General features: G+C 40.1%; 1 protein-coding gene across 1 annotated transcript in view; it reads right to left on the bottom strand.

The window, feature by feature from the left end:
- LOC139724497 (polypeptide N-acetylgalactosaminyltransferase 2-like) overlaps positions 1 to 20,703 on the bottom strand; it is a 124,720-nt gene that overhangs the window by 21,230 nt on the left and 82,787 nt on the right. Inside the window, exon 8 of the mRNA XM_071635632.1 lies at positions 16,776 to 16,879. Within this exon, the coding sequence (XP_071491733.1) occupies positions 16,776 to 16,879 (104 nt within the window). The remainder of the gene's footprint in view (positions 1 to 16,775; positions 16,880 to 20,703) is intronic.

Genomic DNA, 20,703 nt, shown 5'->3' with positions numbered 1-20,703 from the left:
CGGAAACATCGTAGCAGCAGCGTGTGGAGGTCGGGGTTGGAGCGGGCATTTTTTCAGATCGGGAAGAAATTTTGAACCGGTTCAAAATTTCTTCCCAATCTCCCCGATCAAAATTGACATATTTTTAATCGTACGGCAAGCGGGGAGAGCGTAGTGACAGCGTAAATGCAGCGGGGAGAGCGTAGTGACGGCGTAAACGCAGCGGGATGAGCGTAACAAGGTCTTTCTGAGCGTAGTAACATCGGCACAAGAACGGGAAGTAATTTTAGCTGTAATTTTCTAAGAAGAAGAAGAGATGAAGAAAAAGAAGAGAAGAAAGCAGCGAAGCAGCTACCAAAAAGGCGAAGAAAGAGAGACTGCACGTGATGCCTAAAGAGGAGGAAGAGGACATAGCAGAATTTTGAAGAATATGAAATCATCTACAACTGGACGAAGACGGACTACAAAAGCAAGGACGTCAAGAAAAAGCCTTGGAAAAATCAGCACGTCTTTGTTCATACAATGCATTGCTGCAAAAGAACCGTGAGTTGAGGAGCCTCTTCAAGGTCCACAGTATATTTCTTCGGTTCTGCATGCTAATAAGTTGACTGACTGCAGACCGACAGTCAAAACGGGGTACATCGGGGCACATCGGGCACTTTTCAGCTCTCTGAACGGGGTAACAGCGTGATAAGATCGTATAGATCGTTCAGAGCGTAGATACAGCGTGCATCGATCGGATAACATCGGCAACATTGCACTGACAGCGTAGCTACATCGTTCTAAAGCGTACCGGCAGCGGCAGAGATCATAATGTCTCATTCCCGATCATCGTACTAAGAGCGTAGCAAGCACTTGGTAGTCATAACTGCAGCGTACTTAGAGCGTTCTAACATCATGCTGTGTCCAGATCGGCTCAGGTTTTACCCGATCCTTCCCCACCTGAGAAAATTGTCAAATCGTAGCGAGAACGGCATAGTGGAAAAGGGGCTTAAGAATTAAGGGTTTTCACATCATGTTCATTTTCAAAAACTATTGATTTCAAGTGTGTGTGAATGGGACAGTACCATTTCTACCAATAAACAGAAAACCAAGTAATAAATTTGAACACTTTACAAACAGGAGAAATGGATCAAACACAATGTATGCTCATGAGATTCATTGTAATTTACACTATTTACAAACAAGATGTCTTGTCAAACAAAGTTCAAATAACTGGAGATTTTTATTCCTTTAACTTAAGGCAGGTCTTTTCAAACTACACAAATACTGTGCGAGCTGAAATTTTCACGGTGGTTTTATTTTCGCGAATTTCGCGAATTGCCTTTGAACCGCGAAAATAACATGCGAAATATAACAACGCGCGAATAAGTAAGTTCAATTAGACCCTCGCAACCGCGAAATTAACAACACACGAAAATGTCCTCCAAGTAGCAATTCGCGAAAATATCTGTACGCGAAAATTTCAGCTCGTACAGTAAGTACAATGAAAGCTACTATACATCTTCAGTAGAGAAACTGCATGTAGCTTGAGCACATTGTAGTTGTACCCATGTACAACCGCTATACACTGTAACTGTGGGCTTCTTGGAAGTGTGAAAATGGCTGTCAAGGGAACTTCAAGTTGATGGTTTACTTTAGGTAAATAGGTTTAAGTACTTTGACTAACTCACCAACACATAATGTTTGTACATACAGTATACATTGTATGTGGATAAATCTACATATATATGTATATACATATATATATATATATATGTGTGTGTATGTGTGTGTATATATATATATAACAAATCATTATTTTTGTTGCTTGGAATATACAGAATGTTCTAACCGCAGGATTTGGAATGCTATTTCAGCGAGGTTGTTCCTGCCATATCGTCCCTCGATAGCACTTCAACCTGTTCTCATGAATCACCCTGTTATGTTGCCTCCCACGCCAGCGATCGTCTATATAAAGTCTTGTGCATTAATGCCCTTCTCCCCCAGACAGGTAAAATGCTAATGACATCACACCCATTTCCAAGGTACAAAGTGGCTGCAAAATGTTGTTCTGTGCATGAGACCTTGGTCACTTAGAAGTGACATCAGTGTTTAAATGGCATCTTTGCACTTTGTGCCCAAAAAGTGTCCAAAAAATAGATATGGAGGAAATTCATACAGTCTTTAAAAACGAGGCCTCACACTATACACCAGAGAGGGAGCAAGGAGCTGAAGGTAAAAGGAAAATAAGAAAGACTGAAGAGGAAGGAAAGGGAGGAAAAGGAAATGGAAACAAAGAAAAAAATAGATGACAAAGAAAAATATGGAAAAGAAGAAATAGATGAAGAAAAAGGATGAAAAGAAGAAGTTAAAAGACGGAGAAGACTGTATGAGAAGCAAAATGAGGAACAAGCAGAAAAAAGTAAGGGAATACAAGGAATATGAAGGAGAAGGAAATATAAAAGGAAGAAAAAGAAAAGAAAAAGGAGGATCATGTAGAAACAGAAGAGAGAAGAAGGAAAAGAAAAAGAAGAAGAGACAGAAGAAGAGCACGATGAAGGAGGAGAAAGCCCTTGATGTGCCTAAAATCCTCACCATCTATGTTCTGGTCCCGTTTATCGCGTCATCTCATGCGTCGCCCCATAATCAGTGGGCAAATCTGCCCATAAACATGCATTTCCAGGCACTTTGCGGGCAGTTTGCATCCATGCATTGGATCGATGCCATTTGCTTGAGAGCTTTCTCCTGATGTGCCCCCGCCGCCGCATCCAATCTTTAACAGCACGCTAACGGGACAGCCCCTGAGAGCTGGCAAGCGCAAATTGCGCCATTCCCCTTGCATATATATCCAGTGATTCTGTAAAGTAGAAAATGTCATCCCTCTTAGCTTTCCAAGTTCTCCCTCCATTATGATACTCGGGCATACCCGCCTTCAAGACACCGCAAACCGCCCAATCTAAACTAGAGGATTTGATTTACCCCCCTCCCCTACCCCCTCCCCACCCCCCATTCCGCCGTCATTCTCAAAACCAAGTGAAGAGACGGCGAATGACAAGAACCTTGAATGAGGTCTTGGTCATGCAGACAGCATGCCTACATCAAGGACATAATCAGTTTATGCTCCACTGTACACAGAGTACAAATCAGGACATTGCCCCCTGAGGAAACCTTCGTTCAATCTGACTTAAACCTGCAATTTAAAAGTCTGCATGCAAAAAAATAGTCTTACCTTGAGAGCTTACTTCTTCCTCTAAGACTTTGTGAAGTTCTTTTTACTTCTTATTGTTTGTTTGTTTTTAGTGTGCAAAAGACATCATTAAACTCTTGTGTAATCTGTTAGAGCTTGACAAGAATCATTTGCAGCAATTTGGTAATCAACCAGCAATAACCAGCAAGAATTTCTCTCCTGCCCCACCCCCCCCCCTTCCTGGTGCAATCCACTCTTTGTATATCCAATAAAACCAAAATCGATGTTTGTAGTTTTTGTTATGTGCAGGACATCATGTAAATTTTGTCTTCATATTTTCTTATTCCTTCTTGAATATCAGTTTCATTACAAAATAAATGAATTTGAAAACCTAAACATTCATATCAACTGAACATATTTTCTCCTGACAAGATTCAGTTAACCACAACTGAACTGGTACTGGAAAAGTACCATGTAACTATAGCAGTGATGAAGATTTTTTTTTTCTTTCTCCTGACAAATTTTCTCCTGACTAAACTCAGTTTTAAACCACAACTGAACTGGTGTTAGAAAAGTACCATGTAACTATAGCACTGATGAAGATTATCTTTACAGGAATTTAAACAATGCATGGTGTGAAAGGCCCCTTTTTTTCCCCCAGTAACACATGATCCACAAAAGAAGAAAGTTCAACACTATGCACAATATTTTTGAGAAACTAGTTTCACAAAATATGGCAACTCAAGATGCACATTCACGGATTGATTAATTCTTAATTCCCCCCTCCCTGCCCCCTCGGCCATATATGGTTAAAAATATGCCTTCCTGTACAATAATACAGAGTGCATCCTATTTGTGACATACAGTATTAAACCTTTTCTCTATTTCATCTGGCTCTATCACTGCTCTCCAACCTCACTCCCTCACAAAAAAAAGAAAAGGTTAAAAAAAAAGAAAAGACAACAGTGACTCTTAAAAGAAACAGCATGTTTCAATTTGTTGGTGTGGTATTTTGACCCGCAGCTGGTGGAGTTAAAAATATTACTTTCATGTAAACTCTGTCAACCTGAGATATCGACACTGCAAAACAAGGAGGGAATTTCAGTAGTTGAGGGTGCATGAGCACGGCTAGCTTTGATTCATGTCCAGTTGCCATGACGACGGCACTAACCATGAATGATTGAAATGTGACACTGCGTCCCAGCCATACAAAGACAATTCAACTTTTTCATTTCAGCACATCAGAAAAAAGTCAAAAAGAATTGCTCATTGCAAGGCTCAAATAACAGCAGCCCGCAGTATCAAAATTGCAATTTTGATCATTCGTCTGTAATCGAAACTACTACTGTGTACGCCGAAAATTTGTTGCAGAATTCTTACTTTTGCAAATTTCTCCAGGTGAGACTGATATTTGCAAAACTGTGGAATGAACAACTTGCAAAAATATTGAAACCTGCAACACAAATACGTTGTTCACTGTAACATCCGAGACGGAAAATTGCTAAATTCTTCTCTTGAAGAGGGATCTATTCATTTCTCATCCTATCAAAGCTGTTCTTGCGTATGAATTCAACCACTGACGAAATCATCTTTGAAGTCATAATCCGTGAAATATCATACTCACATAACATTTTCATATGCTGGTCCATTCCAGTGGAATAAACTCCTACAAGACATTTGTAATCTGTCCTCTCTAAGATAGAAACTTTACTTACTTTACTTTCACTCAAAACCTGGATATTTAGACGAGCATTTTAAATTTGTAAATATTTTCTCCACTCTCTTTCTGTAATATATCTCTCTTCGTAGATACATTGTACCTTCTTTCTGCCTTCCTCTGCGCCATAAGTATACTCGTGACGGATACCAGTGCATTACAAGTGTTCATATTCAAAATTAGTACTATTATCATTTAAAGCAAATGCATATCGCTGGTGGGGTGACAAGACCTTGTATCTGCAATTTTGGGGAAAATGACTTTTTTGGATTAATGGTCAAATAATGCATTAAGTGATGTCCTGTCCAAATCCCAACTGTCTTACTCCAAAAATGAAGCCACCACGGCATGTCAAAGGAAAGGCTTTCCCCTTTGCCACAGTGCTTTGGCCGCCATGTTTTTTGGCTCTCCTGGGGGGCGTTTCATCAATGAGTTCGTCGGAGTTTTCACCGACAAATTTGCTATCAGCCAATCAGACGCAAGGATTTACACTGACAACTGTTAAAAGCTAATGAAATCCTTGGTCTGATTGGCTGATAGCAAATTTGTCGGTGAAAACTCCGACGAACTCGTTGATGAAACGCCCCCCTGAACATTTGACATTTTGTAGATACGAGGTCTTGTCGCCCCGGCGACGATATGGTGTTTGCAGGTATGTTAATAGTCATGATGACGATGAAAGCAACAACCATTCTTCTAAAGTCCACAGGGTATATCATATTCCTAGCAAAGGTCCCCATTGGCATTAAGTGAGAGCACCAAAAAAAAAAAAAAATAATAATAATAAAGAAAAAAAAGCAGAAAGTACAAGAGGAGAGAGACTCCAGCTTTGGCATTGTGATACACTCTAAGAAAAAAAGGTTCTCAAATGGTTCTCGTCGGCCCCAAAATGGTTCTCATCAGATGGTTCTCGCAAAATGGTTCCGATGAGCACCTATAAATGGTTCCCAATCGAAATGGTTCCGTTCGTCACCATTTGCTAGTATGCGACCCAGTCCCCGAGTGTTATTTGTGGTACTCCTGCAGGTCAAACAATATCTTTAGGTCCACTTTCATTTTTCCCCTTGCTGTATATTCGAATGTCAGATGTAAGAATCACCAAAACTGTGGTATTGGTACAAAAATATTGTATGTGTTTCTACTGCTGTGATAATAAAAAGTACATATTGTTTTGTATCGTAGACTAATGACTTCTCTTGGTATCTCTTTGGTGCCAACTGACAGCTGCCACCATCCAATTTTAGCGCTCGATCAGATATGCGTACGCGTAAACGTACACATACTAGTACTGCACTGTAGGACTACTAGTATGTAACCGCGGCGGCACGCGCCGCGGCTATGTAGCCCTGTGCTGCATGCCAGGCCTGCGCCTATGCAAACCTACCACCACATAGCGGCAGAGTGCCAATGCAATACCTACCATACATGCAGCGGCAGACGGCTGATCGAGTGTAGACACTAATTACACAAACACATCACACAACGAACGGCACCCGGTAACGTTAGACATTACTTTTGACAAAGTGGACTGGAAACGTGTCACTGTCAATTAATTCCATTTTCGCCATGGCAGTCATCACAATTTAGGAGAAGAGGTAAGATTTTTAGTTTTAATGTGGTTTTATCTCATTTTTAGATGACTGACATTCGTTCGACGTTGGTACAAAATCAAGTTAGAATGTTACGTGTTTCGTTTTCAGTCAGTGATTAACCTTTAGTTAACAGTTAACGGTTAGCTAGATCCTAATGTTAGATCTAATTTGATCGAAGCTGCTATCCTGTGTAATGTTTACCAGGTACAGTAGATCCAGATCTATCAATAACATGTTAGGCTGAGCTGACACTTTACAATTAGAAATTTGGCATAGCAATGGCTCATGGGCTAGCCCGAACAGACGCCGTGCGGGGCCGGAGCATGGCTGTCGCGTTTTTACAGCGACTGGGCCGGGCTAAGTTACTTAGCTAGGTATGCACGTACTAACGTATAGACATTTCTATAAAAATAGAGTCTACTAACTCCGAAACATAGCCCAAACGCCGAACGCAAAGATAACTGTGTACAAGGAGCGCCCCGGGGTAAGGTCTATACCGTCTACGTCGATGCAATAAGGAAATTTGTTCTAATGTTAGAAGCTTATAAGTTACAATGTATATTACTGTCAGTGTTCAGTAGAGCCAATAGAGGTCTGTCTACAGCCCAGTAGGCCTAACTGTTAGGTCAAAATCTCTTCAGTATGTTTTCAGGCTTGTTCTTTATAGTGAGGAGTCACGCCGTGTAATGCCGTGTTCTGTTTATCGAATTATAGCAATGACATTGTTTTATTAACGCGGTGTAGGTCTATTGTATCTTTCAATTCATATATCAGGGAAGTGGACACACCAACATGCACAGAAACCAGGGAACAAGTAACTCTGGCTGGGACGATGAAGCAGTACGTACGTGTTTGGGTCGCTGGTGCGGTTAGGGAAAAAGACTCTACATTGATCAGAGAGACAGCCCGTGACAGACCGTTGACAACATCGGCCAGAACTGTAGGCTTAACACTAGCCAAGAATGAGCTGGGCGGCCAAAAGAATTCATCGATCAGAATAAGAGCTCGGGATAGCCCATTTGCAGCATCAGCCAGAACCCTGGGCTAGTCGAGAATGAGCTGTGTGGCTAAGACGATACATCGACCAGAATGACAGCCTGTATAGCCCGTTGACAGCATCAAACAGAACCGATGGGCTAGTCAAGAATGAGCTGGGTGACCAAAAGAATACATCGATCAGAATGACAGTTTTAGCCCGATAGCCCGTTGACAGCATCGACCAGAAACCTACGCTAGCCAAGAATGAGCTGAGTCAAAGAAAACACACTGATGCTGCCAGAGAAAACCTTTGAGAAATATGTAGATAGGGTAGGTAAGTTCGTTTGCATTGACTTATAGTGTATTTTATAGCTGTTCTTTCAGAATCTGCCGTCAACCAAATATTCATGTCAGGCGACTTTTTGTTGGTTTGTGTGATGGAGGGTCACATGTTTTGTTATGATCCCAATACAGTATTTGCAACTTACAATGTACCAGTGATAATGTTTCACTATAATTTTTAATTTTAACAGCTTTGAATCAACTGTATTGGGGGGGGGGGGGTAGACGTAATGAGATCAGACCAGATGCCAATCTCAGGTGGAGTCATTCATAGTTCTAAACTTTAAAAGCACAAAAGGAAAATGCTCTTTATAATTTTCCAGTCATTGTGTGGTCGATTTCTGCACACTTTTAAAGTTTGCACCTAGACTGGTAAAACTTATTGCATTTATACCCACGCAGGAATTACGTATTGTGTAGAGAATTGAAGATTATGTAATTTATTTCAAAGCTCTGACGCACCTCTTGTCACCAGTTTATATTGCTTTTGCAGAAATACAAAATGTACATGTGTGGTGTTTAAAAGACTGTTGGCAAATTTGGTGAACAAAATGACAAATGCTAACAACATATTATTGTCATAGGCAGGTTATAGGACAGCAAATTCAAACCTCAGCTTTAGGCCTGCATATAGTTTACTCTAATGAATTTGTTGCTCTGCTTTTAAAAAAAGTGTAAATGAAGAGTTTCTTCGCAAAAACCGATAAGTCCATATTTGCCAAATGGAGATATTTGCGATTAAAGGTCAAGAAAAATACAGAGAACAATAAGAAAATTTTTGCTTCTTTTGACCATAACTTCAAAAATGTACCTTTATATGTAGTAACCAATATGTAAGGCCAAGTAAAAAAAGAAACCTGTTTCTCGTCCTCGCGCGCATCGATTTTGGCCGCCGCATCGATTTTTTTACTATTTACTATTTTCAAAATGGCGCTGAAAATACCAAGAAATTCATAATTCTCGTCCCAGCCCGCTCTCCGCCCGCATCGATTTTAAGTTGCCGCATCGACTTTTTTGATATTTACTATTTTTTCGGCCGCCGAAAAAACAAATCGACAATTCACCTACCAATCGTGATGTCTCATTACTAATCACGCCTTGCGTCCTCTACTTAGCTGGAGTACAGCTGTAGCTTCTGTAGTGCGTATGTAATAACGCATGCATTTCACACTGCGAGCTCGGCAGGAATGACCTACAAAGCAGTCGAACTGTAGTTGGATGGGCGCGCGGGCCTGGACTGTGATGTACAGCGCACGGTACGTCGTGAACCCGATAGCGGCAACATTTTTTTTTGCGAACAATCGCTGATATTCCACGCATATTTCGCGCATTGTTCGTATTTTTCCCCGTTTCTCATATTTTAAGCTGATGAATTGTACTGCACAAATGCTTGTGAGGATTGTATCGAGTTTGTATGTATACATTTTCATGTCATTGTGACTATGTGCATGTGTGTGCAGTGTCGGAAGGTACGGTGCCAGTGCAGTGGCCGTGCCGCCCGCGTATGCGTCGGTGTCTGTTGCTGTCAGGGTCCCCATCCCCCTGGTCTGTCACTCGGCTGTCTGCACGCACGCATGAACACATTCCAATGTGTAGAGGCCCAAACACTCTGCTCTGTAACGTTGCATCTGACGGCGATGTATTGTTCTATTTTGAAGAGAAAATGAATGCGCTTTTCCAGCAAATGTAGAATTATTGGGTGTATCTACAAAATAAATAACTTTTCCACGGATTCTGGTTTGTCTCGTATTTCTGCGGGATACTTTTCTTTACGATGTAAATTCACGGACACGGCCGTGAGTCGTATCACCTGTAAACTGTAGTGTGATACAATCATTCATCATCCAAATGATGAGTGATTATCAAATGTCTTTTTGGAACATGAAGAAACATCTTTAAATGTTTAATGCTATAATGCCATATCAGTATAATTTTGACATCCATCTGCAATTGTACCAGCCAGTTTCCAGTTGAATGTGCTACAATTGTGCTGTGAAGAGATGCAGATACATACCAGCTGTGTGGACACAAAAAGTCACAAACACCAATGATAAATAAAGCAGTGTTTTGAATATCATGGAATCTATTTCAGTCGTACTCGTACATTTGTTGATAGAATGTTTTATACCTGTTTCAATTAATAGCACTATTCATCAGAATTGCAAGTACACTGGTATCAGAGATGACATTACAACACTAAATACCAGAAGCGGATCTAGAGGGGGGGTTGGGTTGCAACCCCCCCCCCAAAAAAAAAAAAAAAATTAAAAAAATAAAAAATCCGGGGACCGTTTTTTTTTTTATACTTATTTTTTTTTAAACTTGTAATTTAATTTTTTTCTATTTATGTATTGCACATGGCAATGACCTCTATACCAAAAATAGTGGTGTTTTAGATGCAAGAAAACGCCATTTTCACACACAGATTTTCAAAAATTCTCCCTACTGTCGGAGGGGGGACACCCCCCTCCCACACCTTCCCCCCTCGCTCGCTCCGCTCGCTCGGGCTTGGTCGCTACGCTCCCTCGCATACCGCCCCAACCCCCCCCCCCCCCTTTATAAAAAGCTAGATCCGCCCCTGAATACCAGTATTAAGATGGTCATTTTCCCTTGACATCTGTAGTGGAAAGAAAAAACAAATTATGTATTTTTCACTGCATGCATGAAGTTTCATTTCAAGTATGGTACATATTATATCTATTTGTTTGAAAATGCACAGAGTGCAGGCAAGACCTACACTTGGGACCTGGGCCCCGTCTTATAGCCTTCAAATCGATCACAAGTCCCCAAATCAATCGCAACTTGCATTGCAGCACACACAAAACTTGTGATTGATTTCTATCACAAGTCTTTATAAGACACAGCTACCGGAGTGATATTTCATTTCGTAAATTGGATATAGAAAATAGTAAAGCCCTCTCTCGTTACCTTTCTCAGAATTTCCGGACGAGAAACACATATTACTTTCATTTTGACAATCCTCGAAAAAATAGTAAGATATCAAATAGTAAGGACCTCCCTCATCGCCTTGCTCAAAAAACCCGGACGAGAAACTACTTTCTTTTTTTACTTGGCCTAATTTAAAAGGTATTATTTTGTACTTTATGACAGAGACCGTACTTCAAAATCTTCAAAAATGGACATCGGTTTTTGCTATCAAACTCTTCAAATTTTCATCGATTCCCAATGTTATATATTTTAGATCATGGTTGAGGAATTTTGTTCATTCATGCTTGTGAAACTGTGTGGGTGTGGTATCCTAGCTCTTTTCCCCTTGGGATTCTTATTATCCTTCTCATTATAAAACAATGTGTTCTTTTCTTTTCTTTTCTTTTCTTTTTTGTGTGTGTTTTCGTAGGACATGCTGTAAATTGTCAGAAGTCATGATTAATAACCTGAATTGATACTCTTCTTGTATTTGCAGTTGTATAGATGTGTCTATGGTGCTTTCAAATTGCAGAACAACAACAACAAAAAAGGTCACTCGTATACAAAGATAAGTTAATTCAAGTACTCGACGTTATGAATGTGAAGTGAAGTGAAGTGAAGAAGTGTAAAGCTTATCCTATCCGAAGTATCATACAGTACCAGCAATATAATGTATGTTTTCTGTGACTATACCAAAGGTCCTGTTTAATGGAATTGTTTTCCTGCCCTTTGTAGTTGCTTTAAGGACAAATATGCGCTAAAAGGAAAAAAAAACAACACCGAACAAACTAGCAAATATGTGGAAAAAGTTCCTCATACTACTTAAGCAGGTAATGTACTTGCCTTCTGCCTATCTTATGACTTACACAATTACTGTATCTCATCCATGCAGGAATTTTTTCACAGAGAATTAGAAATTTTGTTATGTATTTCAAAAGCCTGATGCACCTCTTGCTATTTCATATCATCTGTACAGAGATGTGTGATGGTGTTTCAAGAACTGCTCGGTACACAAATGACAAATATTGTGGAAAAAAATTAGTGAACAAATGAAAATATTTTGTTAAGAATATTTGACAGATTATAACATGACAAATACAAACCTCACCTTTAGATTGTAAAAGTGAAGGTGAATAAATACATTTCTGCGAATTTGTGAAAGAGCAAATTTCTATGGTTTTCAGTTATTGAGTAATGTTTCATGAAAAAATATTGGTGAATGTCATGTACATGTATTCATGCTTGTGAAACTGTGTGTGCATGGGTGTGTTATCCTTGCTCTTTTTTTTTCCAGTGTCAATGATAATGTATAATATGCTGATGTATTGCTAATACATATGTATACTGTACATGTTTTGAACGTATGTTTGACTGATGAGATGAAATTCAGATGAATTCATTTCATTTCAAATGAGTCTGTGATGCACATTTTCAATGCTGATGGGTAATGTACCTTTAAGAATGGTGCCAGTGAAGCACCTTACCAGCACTGCATGTGAAACACACCAAAAATACACAGACATCAATTCACATACTACATTCTAAGAAAAAAAAAAAGGTTCTTTTGAGCACCATTAAATGGTTCTCAGCACTGTCACAATAGCGACACCTTTTTTGGAGCCTGTGAGAACCTTTTTTAAATGGTGCCTGTCAGCACCTTTTAACAATGGTGCCCATTAGAACCTTTTCGTATGAAATGGTTCTCATGAGCACCTTTTGAAAAGAGTCAAAAAGGTGCCCATCTTTAGTCAAAAAGGTGCCCATGGGCACCTTTTAAATGGTACTCACGAGCACCATTTCATCGGGAAAAGGTTCTAATGGGCACCTTTTACAAAAGGTGCCGACAAGCACCATTTAGAAAAGGTTCTCACGAGCACCTAAAAGGGTGTCGCTATTGTGACAGTGCTGAGAACCATTTAATGGTGCTCAAAAGAACCTTTTTTTCTTAGAGTGTACTGTAAAGCTAGACATTTTTGTGTACATTTGAATTTTGCAAATATTGCGAAAGCCCAGATTCATGAAATCAAAATGCACGCAAAAGTTCTTGACTACACTATAAGCATTGAATGCCAGTGGCAATTTGTAAAAATGCCATGCCGTGAAAAAGGCAGTCAGCTCCTATTTGTGTAAATTCCATGCCATAAATTTCTTGCTTTACAGTAGTACACATTACACAAACTTTCTTATCGAACAATATATCAACTTTAAACTTCTTAAGGAAACTGCTCATCTATATGTTGCATAGAATACTGCAGCACAATGCTGGGGCTGCATACCCAAATTTCTTACTGTTAATTCACACACAAGGTATCAAAAATTATTGTTCTGTTAAAAAGAAATTCAACATCAATAATCCTCATTTGCAAAATCTATCAAGATTCACAATATGAAATGTTGCGTTCCTTTATCGCTCATGGAAAGTCTTGCTGAGGAAAAGGCAGTTTGAGAGATTGAGTTTCTGCAGATACTGTTGTTTGTGCATGCACAACATATTTACATGTACATCACAGGCTATTTTTCTGGACAAAACAGTTAAGGTTATAAATTGTACTTGTAAAAAGCATTATCAAAAGTAAAAAGAAGATATTTTCCTACGTGCTATCGACTACTGATAGTATTTTTGTACAACTGAGTGAGCCTTGACTTGCTAAGATGCTTTTTATGTGCTGATTTGGAGTGTGTGTGTGTGTGTGTGTGCGTGTGTGGGAGGGGGAGGGGTTGTGAAAATCTCCCATTGTAATCAGTCTGGGGCCTCAAACATGGAAACATGTGTCAAGTTGTGACTTGACAACATCACCTTTTTCAAATTACAGTCTTCCTGATCGTTTCTTTGTTTACAAACTCTACTTGTTTTACGACAGGGACATTTCAGTTAAAGTTGAGATGCGTGTGTTCCCCTGACCTTCGTTATCCCTCATCGCCCAAGACAGAACGGATCTACCACACTTTGCCTGTTCAAAACCACTTGTTCTCAATAATTCAGCGTGATCCCACGACAAACTATAATAATGAGTCATCGGTAGGAGATGGGATGGAGAAACTCCATAAAGGAGGAGCTCGGCTCACTCAGGATGGCTCGTGGACCGTTAATTGGGGTTGGAGCAAATTAACCGGCAATGGGAAGATTGGGGGGGGGGGGGGGGAAGAGGGAAAGAGAAGCCTCTAAGGAAGGTGTTTTATTCATGGCAGCCATAGAGGTTTCATGCACTTTACCAGACTTATTAAAATCTTAACTCGCGCCCGCTCACCGGCAACGAAACCTTGACGTTTCCTTGTCAAACAGAGAAGGATCAATGCTCCAGAGTCTGATAAATGAATTACAGCCACATAGGGATCTTGCTCATCCATATAGATGCTTGGAGGTGTCACACTGTAAAGAATAATATCCACCGCAAGCTATTGCATCTCTATCCTATCCTTCACCCCCTCCCTGTACATTCTCTTTCAGTGAAGTACCACTATGACAAAAAAAAGAGGGAAAGATTTGAGTTATTGAATTATGCCTGTGAGGACAACGCACAATTTCCCCTGAAATTAACACAGGAAATAAAGCACGAACAAAAGAAAACTGTCATCGATAGAAGAAGCTGCAACAGGCACCTTGGCACACCGAGTGATACTGCAAATCTCCACTGAGATTAGAAGGTAAGCTCTATCCCAACTCTTGGTTAACAAAATTAACCCAACAGGGTGATTTCAGAACACCAATCACAAGACTGCTCCATACAATGACAAGCTCATGGCTGGCATCACTTTTCATCACGCTAGCTGCACTTCCACAAACTCTTCTCATTACCAGCTGGCGCTGCACCCAAACTGCTTAGTTTGAAGTAATTTCCCCGCTTTTGTTTCCTCACTGGTTCCTACGGGTTATTGCCAATTTGCAGACAAGGCCTTGTCTGACGACACGATGATTGTATCCTCTTAATTTCTGTACATCTTGTTTTTTTTTTGTCATTTGTTTGTTTTCCCATCAAAAGAAATTATCATGAAGTGAAATGACACTCCAATGCCTCTTTCGATATCTGAAGAATATTGAATTGCGCAAAGTGAGTGATTGTTCTCCACAGAGCGCTCCATTTGCACAAGCTCTGCAAATGGAGATGACCAACTGCACCTGTCAACATTACTATCCCCGCCGAAGTATCTGCCAGGGCCCTCTGCCCTCGGACAGAATCAAATTAGAAAACCCCTCCGTACTCAGATTTGCTTGGCAGAAACATGCTCGGATGGGAGGAGGGGGGGGGGTAGGGAGGGGTAAGCTAGTGCGTGTCACTCATTCGTGGCAGGATGAACACATTTGCTCATCATCACCTTCTTCTAGTATCAGGACATCTTCTCGTACCTAACTCGAGGTATTAACACATCCAGTCATGCACGCACATGCACACGCACGCACACACACACACACGCACACACACACACACAAACGCACATTTTGCACACATGAAACCAATCGCACACTTGGCACGTGGGCAGTGTATCAATGAAGCGAGTGACGCATCTGTGCGTACATCATTATGCCAACGCCCCTCGGCCGAAACATTTTTCCAACACCAAGTGTCTATGTGCGTCAGCAACCATACATACCAGGTATTAAACTGTATGCCCCCAAACAGACAGAAACCCACTGAGGACAACAACCACAGCAACCAAAGCACACACACACACACACACACACACACAAACAGATAAAAATGGATATGATCATGTAATTTTGGGTTCTCTATACTTTGGCTAAATTACCAATTCTATTACACTTTATTTTTCGGCTCTGCTTTGTTGGGTTGGAAAAAAAAATCTTTTAAATTTTCACAGTAGTGACTGAACCGAAAAAAAACCCCCACAGACTGGCTTTTGTGGCATTTGAAAGCAAAACTGGCTTGAACAAGGATCAACACTTCCAGCTTAACACTGACAGTTGCTAGCTCCAAAAACATAAGATGACCCTTTCTTGTGCCTGCATACTACCCTAGCTTAGTTATAATGTCTCAAAAGTAAATGACTATGTAACATCCAAATCCTGTTCTCACCTCATACCATCATGAAACCTTTGATTTTCATTTAAGCATCTTATCAAGTAGACCACTGAGGCTAACAGTTTAAACAAGCTTGTCTTTTCTGACATTCCTATGACAAATATATGATCTACATAAGTGTTTGTTGAACTGTGGATCTGTAAATACATGTAGCTGTATGCACATGCAAAAACATCATACATGTTAAACTCTTAATCCTCAGCATAATCTTCATATATTGGCAAGAACAACCCCATTTCACATTGAAAAATTTTAGGAGGAATTTTGATTACATTGTCAAAATGCAATCACCATGTGACACATCAAATGCGCTACTAAGGTGACAGAAGTACCCCCTGTCTCTCTTTCTTCAAGTACAGGCTCAATTTCTCACAAATATGTACCATTATGATCATAAATACAGCATTACAGGTGATATGGGCGTTCGATGAGCCAGGGCGCAACTATAGGTGCATTCATGTTACCGTTGAAATACTGCGGTATTTCATAATTCGAACTCATATACACTACCAAATTTTGTGGTATATAGGGTGGTAATTCAAACTTTGCACGAAATATGCATGCAAGATTCGAGTGTGAATTGTGTCACTAAATACCAGTGATTGCACAGTAGTGTATTTCTCAAATGATGTGATACATTTTGTAACTTTTGTCATTGGAGATATGAGCATAAGCAATATTTACCAGAAAATACCATGGTATTCCTTAACCCATTGAGGACAGTTTGATTTTGCTACAACACGCACTTCCCGTAGACGCTTGCCTGAGTATACTCGGAACGTGTCCTCAATGGGTTAATAGGAATGGTTCCCAGTGAAACACTGCAGTATTTATTACCGTTGTATTTTGCCAATGAGAATGATACCAACAAATAACTGTGGTATTTAATGCCACAGTGATTTTACTGTGAATGCACCTTCTAAGTCTCTTCCAAACTTTCTGATCGGTTTCCCCCCCCCCCCCTCTCTCTCTGTCTTCCATCCATGATGAGCCCTTGTCTTTGATGAAAAATTGGAAGTCTCCGCACTTACCCAAGTTTTCTCCACCCCACACGTCCATCATCAGGTCGTACTTTCCCAGTTCTTCAAACCACCGCTTTGATATCGTGAAGAGACCTCCAGCAATCATGGGTGTTCTGATCAGGACAGAAACGGTAGAAGGGAAAAAACAGAGGATGTTGAAACAGTCTAGATGCAATGTCATCACCACGGATACTGGTTCTGTACGCTTATCAGATGATTGTATCAGGTGCCAATCATAGCAGCTAACATGGTAATTTTTTTTTTTACTTGCTACATAAACTTCAATGCCTACAACCAGTCATTTGGAACCATGAACGATGAAAGCAGCAATGTATTTAACATTACTTCAACTTGCAAGAAAATCCTTTTTGACTATTTGATGGCGTTTGATGTAGTACCTGAATTGCAATGCAAGAAAAGAAGGCACATACTGCTAAAGCACACAATGTTATGTAGATATGGTATTTAATGTATCATGGCATCTTTCAAAATTAATTTGGTTATTAGTGTATAATACCTTCACATTCATTGTATGTAATCATAACTACAGTGAAACATCATTGCTCTTGCCACGAAAAGGGAGCATAAAAATAAAGACAGCTACAAGGAATATTGACATTTCTTTATGAAGACTTCATTACAATGTCAGCTTCACTCTACTCAGATATCAACAGACATGTACAGCACTGGGATGATCATGCAGATTCCATTTCAAGAAAACAATCACATGACAATTATATACTATAAAACACAACAAAACAAAAGTCTCAATCAGTTTGACTATAACAGGAAGAAAGCTTTTTTAGTTAAACACAGGATCAGACAGTATTAGATATGTGCTTTTCATATGTAGCACACTTTGTAGCACACATGAAAAGCACATTGGAACTTGCATACTTCTCATTCTTTGCCACTCTCAGGTCAATAATCACCACCATAAAATCACAAAATCCATTCTTCCCTCTACCGGTTGATCTCATTTGATGATTTTCTCACTTCCCTTTTTGTCACATCCTGTTTTTTCCTCCTCAGCTTCACTAGAAAACATCTCATCCGTATTCATACTAATTGCTGTGGTATTCTGGTTCTATGAATTGTAGCTTTTTATGTCGTCTACCATTAACAGAACTTCACATTTTGAAACTATTTTTGCACAACTCCAGCTCCTTGTGTCCCCACTCTTGAATGCCTCCTGTTCTGTTCCATTATTCATTTCCACTTCGTCTCCAATCTATATACCACTTCTGCACTACTTCCCGATGTGGCAAGATAATTCACGGAATAAACAAGGTAAGCTGGTCGGCTGGTTTGATGCCAGTTCCTGACTGGCGTAGACTCACCTATAAAGCTAAAGCCAACTTGGCCTCACTTGGGCCCAGTTTTTTCAAATCTATGAGGTGCTTAACGGTAAGTTCTCCATTTCCGCAAGGGTTGCCATGCTGTACTTGCCATCGCGGTTTCCACTCAAGTTCCTTGACTGTCTTTCATTACCTTACTTACTTCGTCTGCAGACTACTGTGTCTGTCCCACTCTTCATCTCTACTCCTATCTTCCCATCTCTTTTTATCTCTCTATCTTTTTCTCTTAAAGGGATAGTACAGTATTGGTGGAGGTGAGAATTGGGCTTTTAACTTTTTGCAAGATACCAAGAAAACACTTATGAAATAGTACAGAGCATACCATTTTAAGAGGAATTCAAAGTTTACTTGATGGAAATCGGGTTTGGAATGACGGAAACATCCAAAAACAAGGTAAAACAAAGCGATCGTGTGAAAGTGTGGGTCCCACACTTTATTAGAATCACTCTTTTTGGATATCTCAGCTCTTTCAAAACCAATTTTCATCAAATAAACATTGAATTCCTCATAAAATTACATGCTCTTTCATATTTCATAAGAGGTTTTTCATTATCTCACCAAAAAATGTTAGAAATCTGAAGTTAGGACTCAACCGAAACTGTACAATCCCTTTAACAGGGCTCGAGACTAACTTTTTTTTTTCTCTCATGGCCCATTCAAGCTACAAAAATCTTTAAATCTGAAATTTTGTTAACCAGAAATAAAAATGTAGTGGCCTGAAATAAATGGAAACATAGCAATACATTTTGAATAGCAAGTGCCAGATCAGGCCACCAAAAGATAGCCTTTGTGGAAATTTGGTGGCCCGACATCAATTTTTAGTGGTCCCGGGCCAATGGGCCACTGCTCATGTCGATCTCTGGTCTTAGTAGCTTCATTTCTTGACCTGTACTTCATTTTCCCTGCTTCTGCTCTTCACCTCACCCCCTGTCCATTTTTCTTTCTCTCTCTCTAGAACCTACTTCTATCCTTCTATCCATCTAGCTCTCTGTAGCTGTAACTCTCCATCCATTTCTCATCTTCTGTGTCTGCTCTTCTTTACCTCTTCACCTTTCCTCCTCTCTAAAAGCATTATCGCTTCATCTGTTTCCCAGTCTCTCACACTTCAACCTCTGAGGCTCTCTATCTCATCACTCTTGCTCTATCTCTCCATACATCTGTCTGAGATCTGTTCTATTCCTTTTTCTCATTCTCTCTCTCCCTCTCTTTCCTTTCCTGTCCCACGAAATGAATAAATAATGCTAGCAAATTTCTTCCTCATCACACCATCGAACAGGTTCTGTCACTGATGAGCCCCAGACAAGATTCACGAGGCAGGTTTCGAGGGCAAGTCAAATTGCTCCACAAGGCCGCACGGCCTGTGAGAGTGCACTTGTGTGCTTCATGGGCCGAAACAACTGATGCTTTGCAGAAGTCGGTGTCGTCTTGGAGCAAACAGATGACGTTAATGGCCCTGTATGACATTAATTTTCATAGCGATGTCATCTCAGCAAACAGTGGTACTGCAGCCAGACCCAAAGTGTCACATTCAAGTGAAAGCTGAAGCTCAGAAAGAGGCGGGGCAAAATCTGCAGTCAAATGCACTGTAGCTTGTACAGTAACAACAGAGATGCACCTCTACATTATGATTCTTCTCGAATCACTTCGCACTATTCATTGCTTGAGTGCCTTGACCAAAGTGATTGCTTATGAAAATATATTACGGTACAAAACCATTTGAAGGCACATATAACATGCTCTTCACACAAAAGGAGTTGTATTCAAAGCCTGGTAGCATTTATTATTCACTATTATTACTCATATCATCACAGTCACCATCATTAGCAGACATTGGCAGACAATTGCTGAGAAGGTGAAAGTTTTCAGGTCAATATAAATTTTATTGTTTGGCCAAATAGGATGAATTGTGCAATATGACTCCACATATTAACTCCCCTGACTGTCAATATATTAGGCCTACAAGCAACAACATAATTTTGTGTGGACTGGAATATAGCAAAATGTGAGTTCATTTGCTTCTTTTGATTGTTACACTGGTATCACACCGCATGACATGTTGAAAGATTTCCACAACATGAGATGTTTCACATTCATTTTACAGTAGAAAATATCAACCTGTCAACCTTTGCAAAGTAGGGGAATTCTGTAACTTGTTGGTAAGTTTTCATAAAGGGATACTACTTAGTATCTCTATTGAACATTGATTGGCCTGATCTCCAGCTGGCCCTATTTTTCTTTGAACACACAAGCAGGCCACAAAAAGTGTTTATGGTGAAACGAAACAAGAAAACATAACACACCACAAAGTAAATGCACACATTTGTTTGTCTTTGTTGCCAAGCAACAGAAATCCTCCCTCCCCAGTCACTGAGCCTGAACGTCTAGCCCGACTGTCCTCTCCCATCATCTCCCAAAGCTTGCCTAAACATTGCATTTGCTTAATTCTTCGCATCATTCCTCGTAATCCATGTGAAGAATGATGCTAAGACTCCATCCTCTCTCAGAAAAAAAAAAAGACTGAGGCATTAACATGCATCAGCATGTTCCTGACAATCAAGTCTCTCGTAGTGATGGATCGC

The sequence above is a fragment of the Diadema antillarum genome, unplaced genomic scaffold (assembly GCF_040938485.1).
Source record: "Diadema antillarum isolate AM-2024a unplaced genomic scaffold, OU_Dant_1.0 scf00000217, whole genome shotgun sequence".
Taxonomy (NCBI): Eukaryota; Metazoa; Echinodermata; class Echinoidea; order Diadematoida; family Diadematidae; genus Diadema; species Diadema antillarum.
Note: the sequence above shows the minus strand (reverse complement) of the source record. Positions and strands in the feature narration are given on the sequence as shown.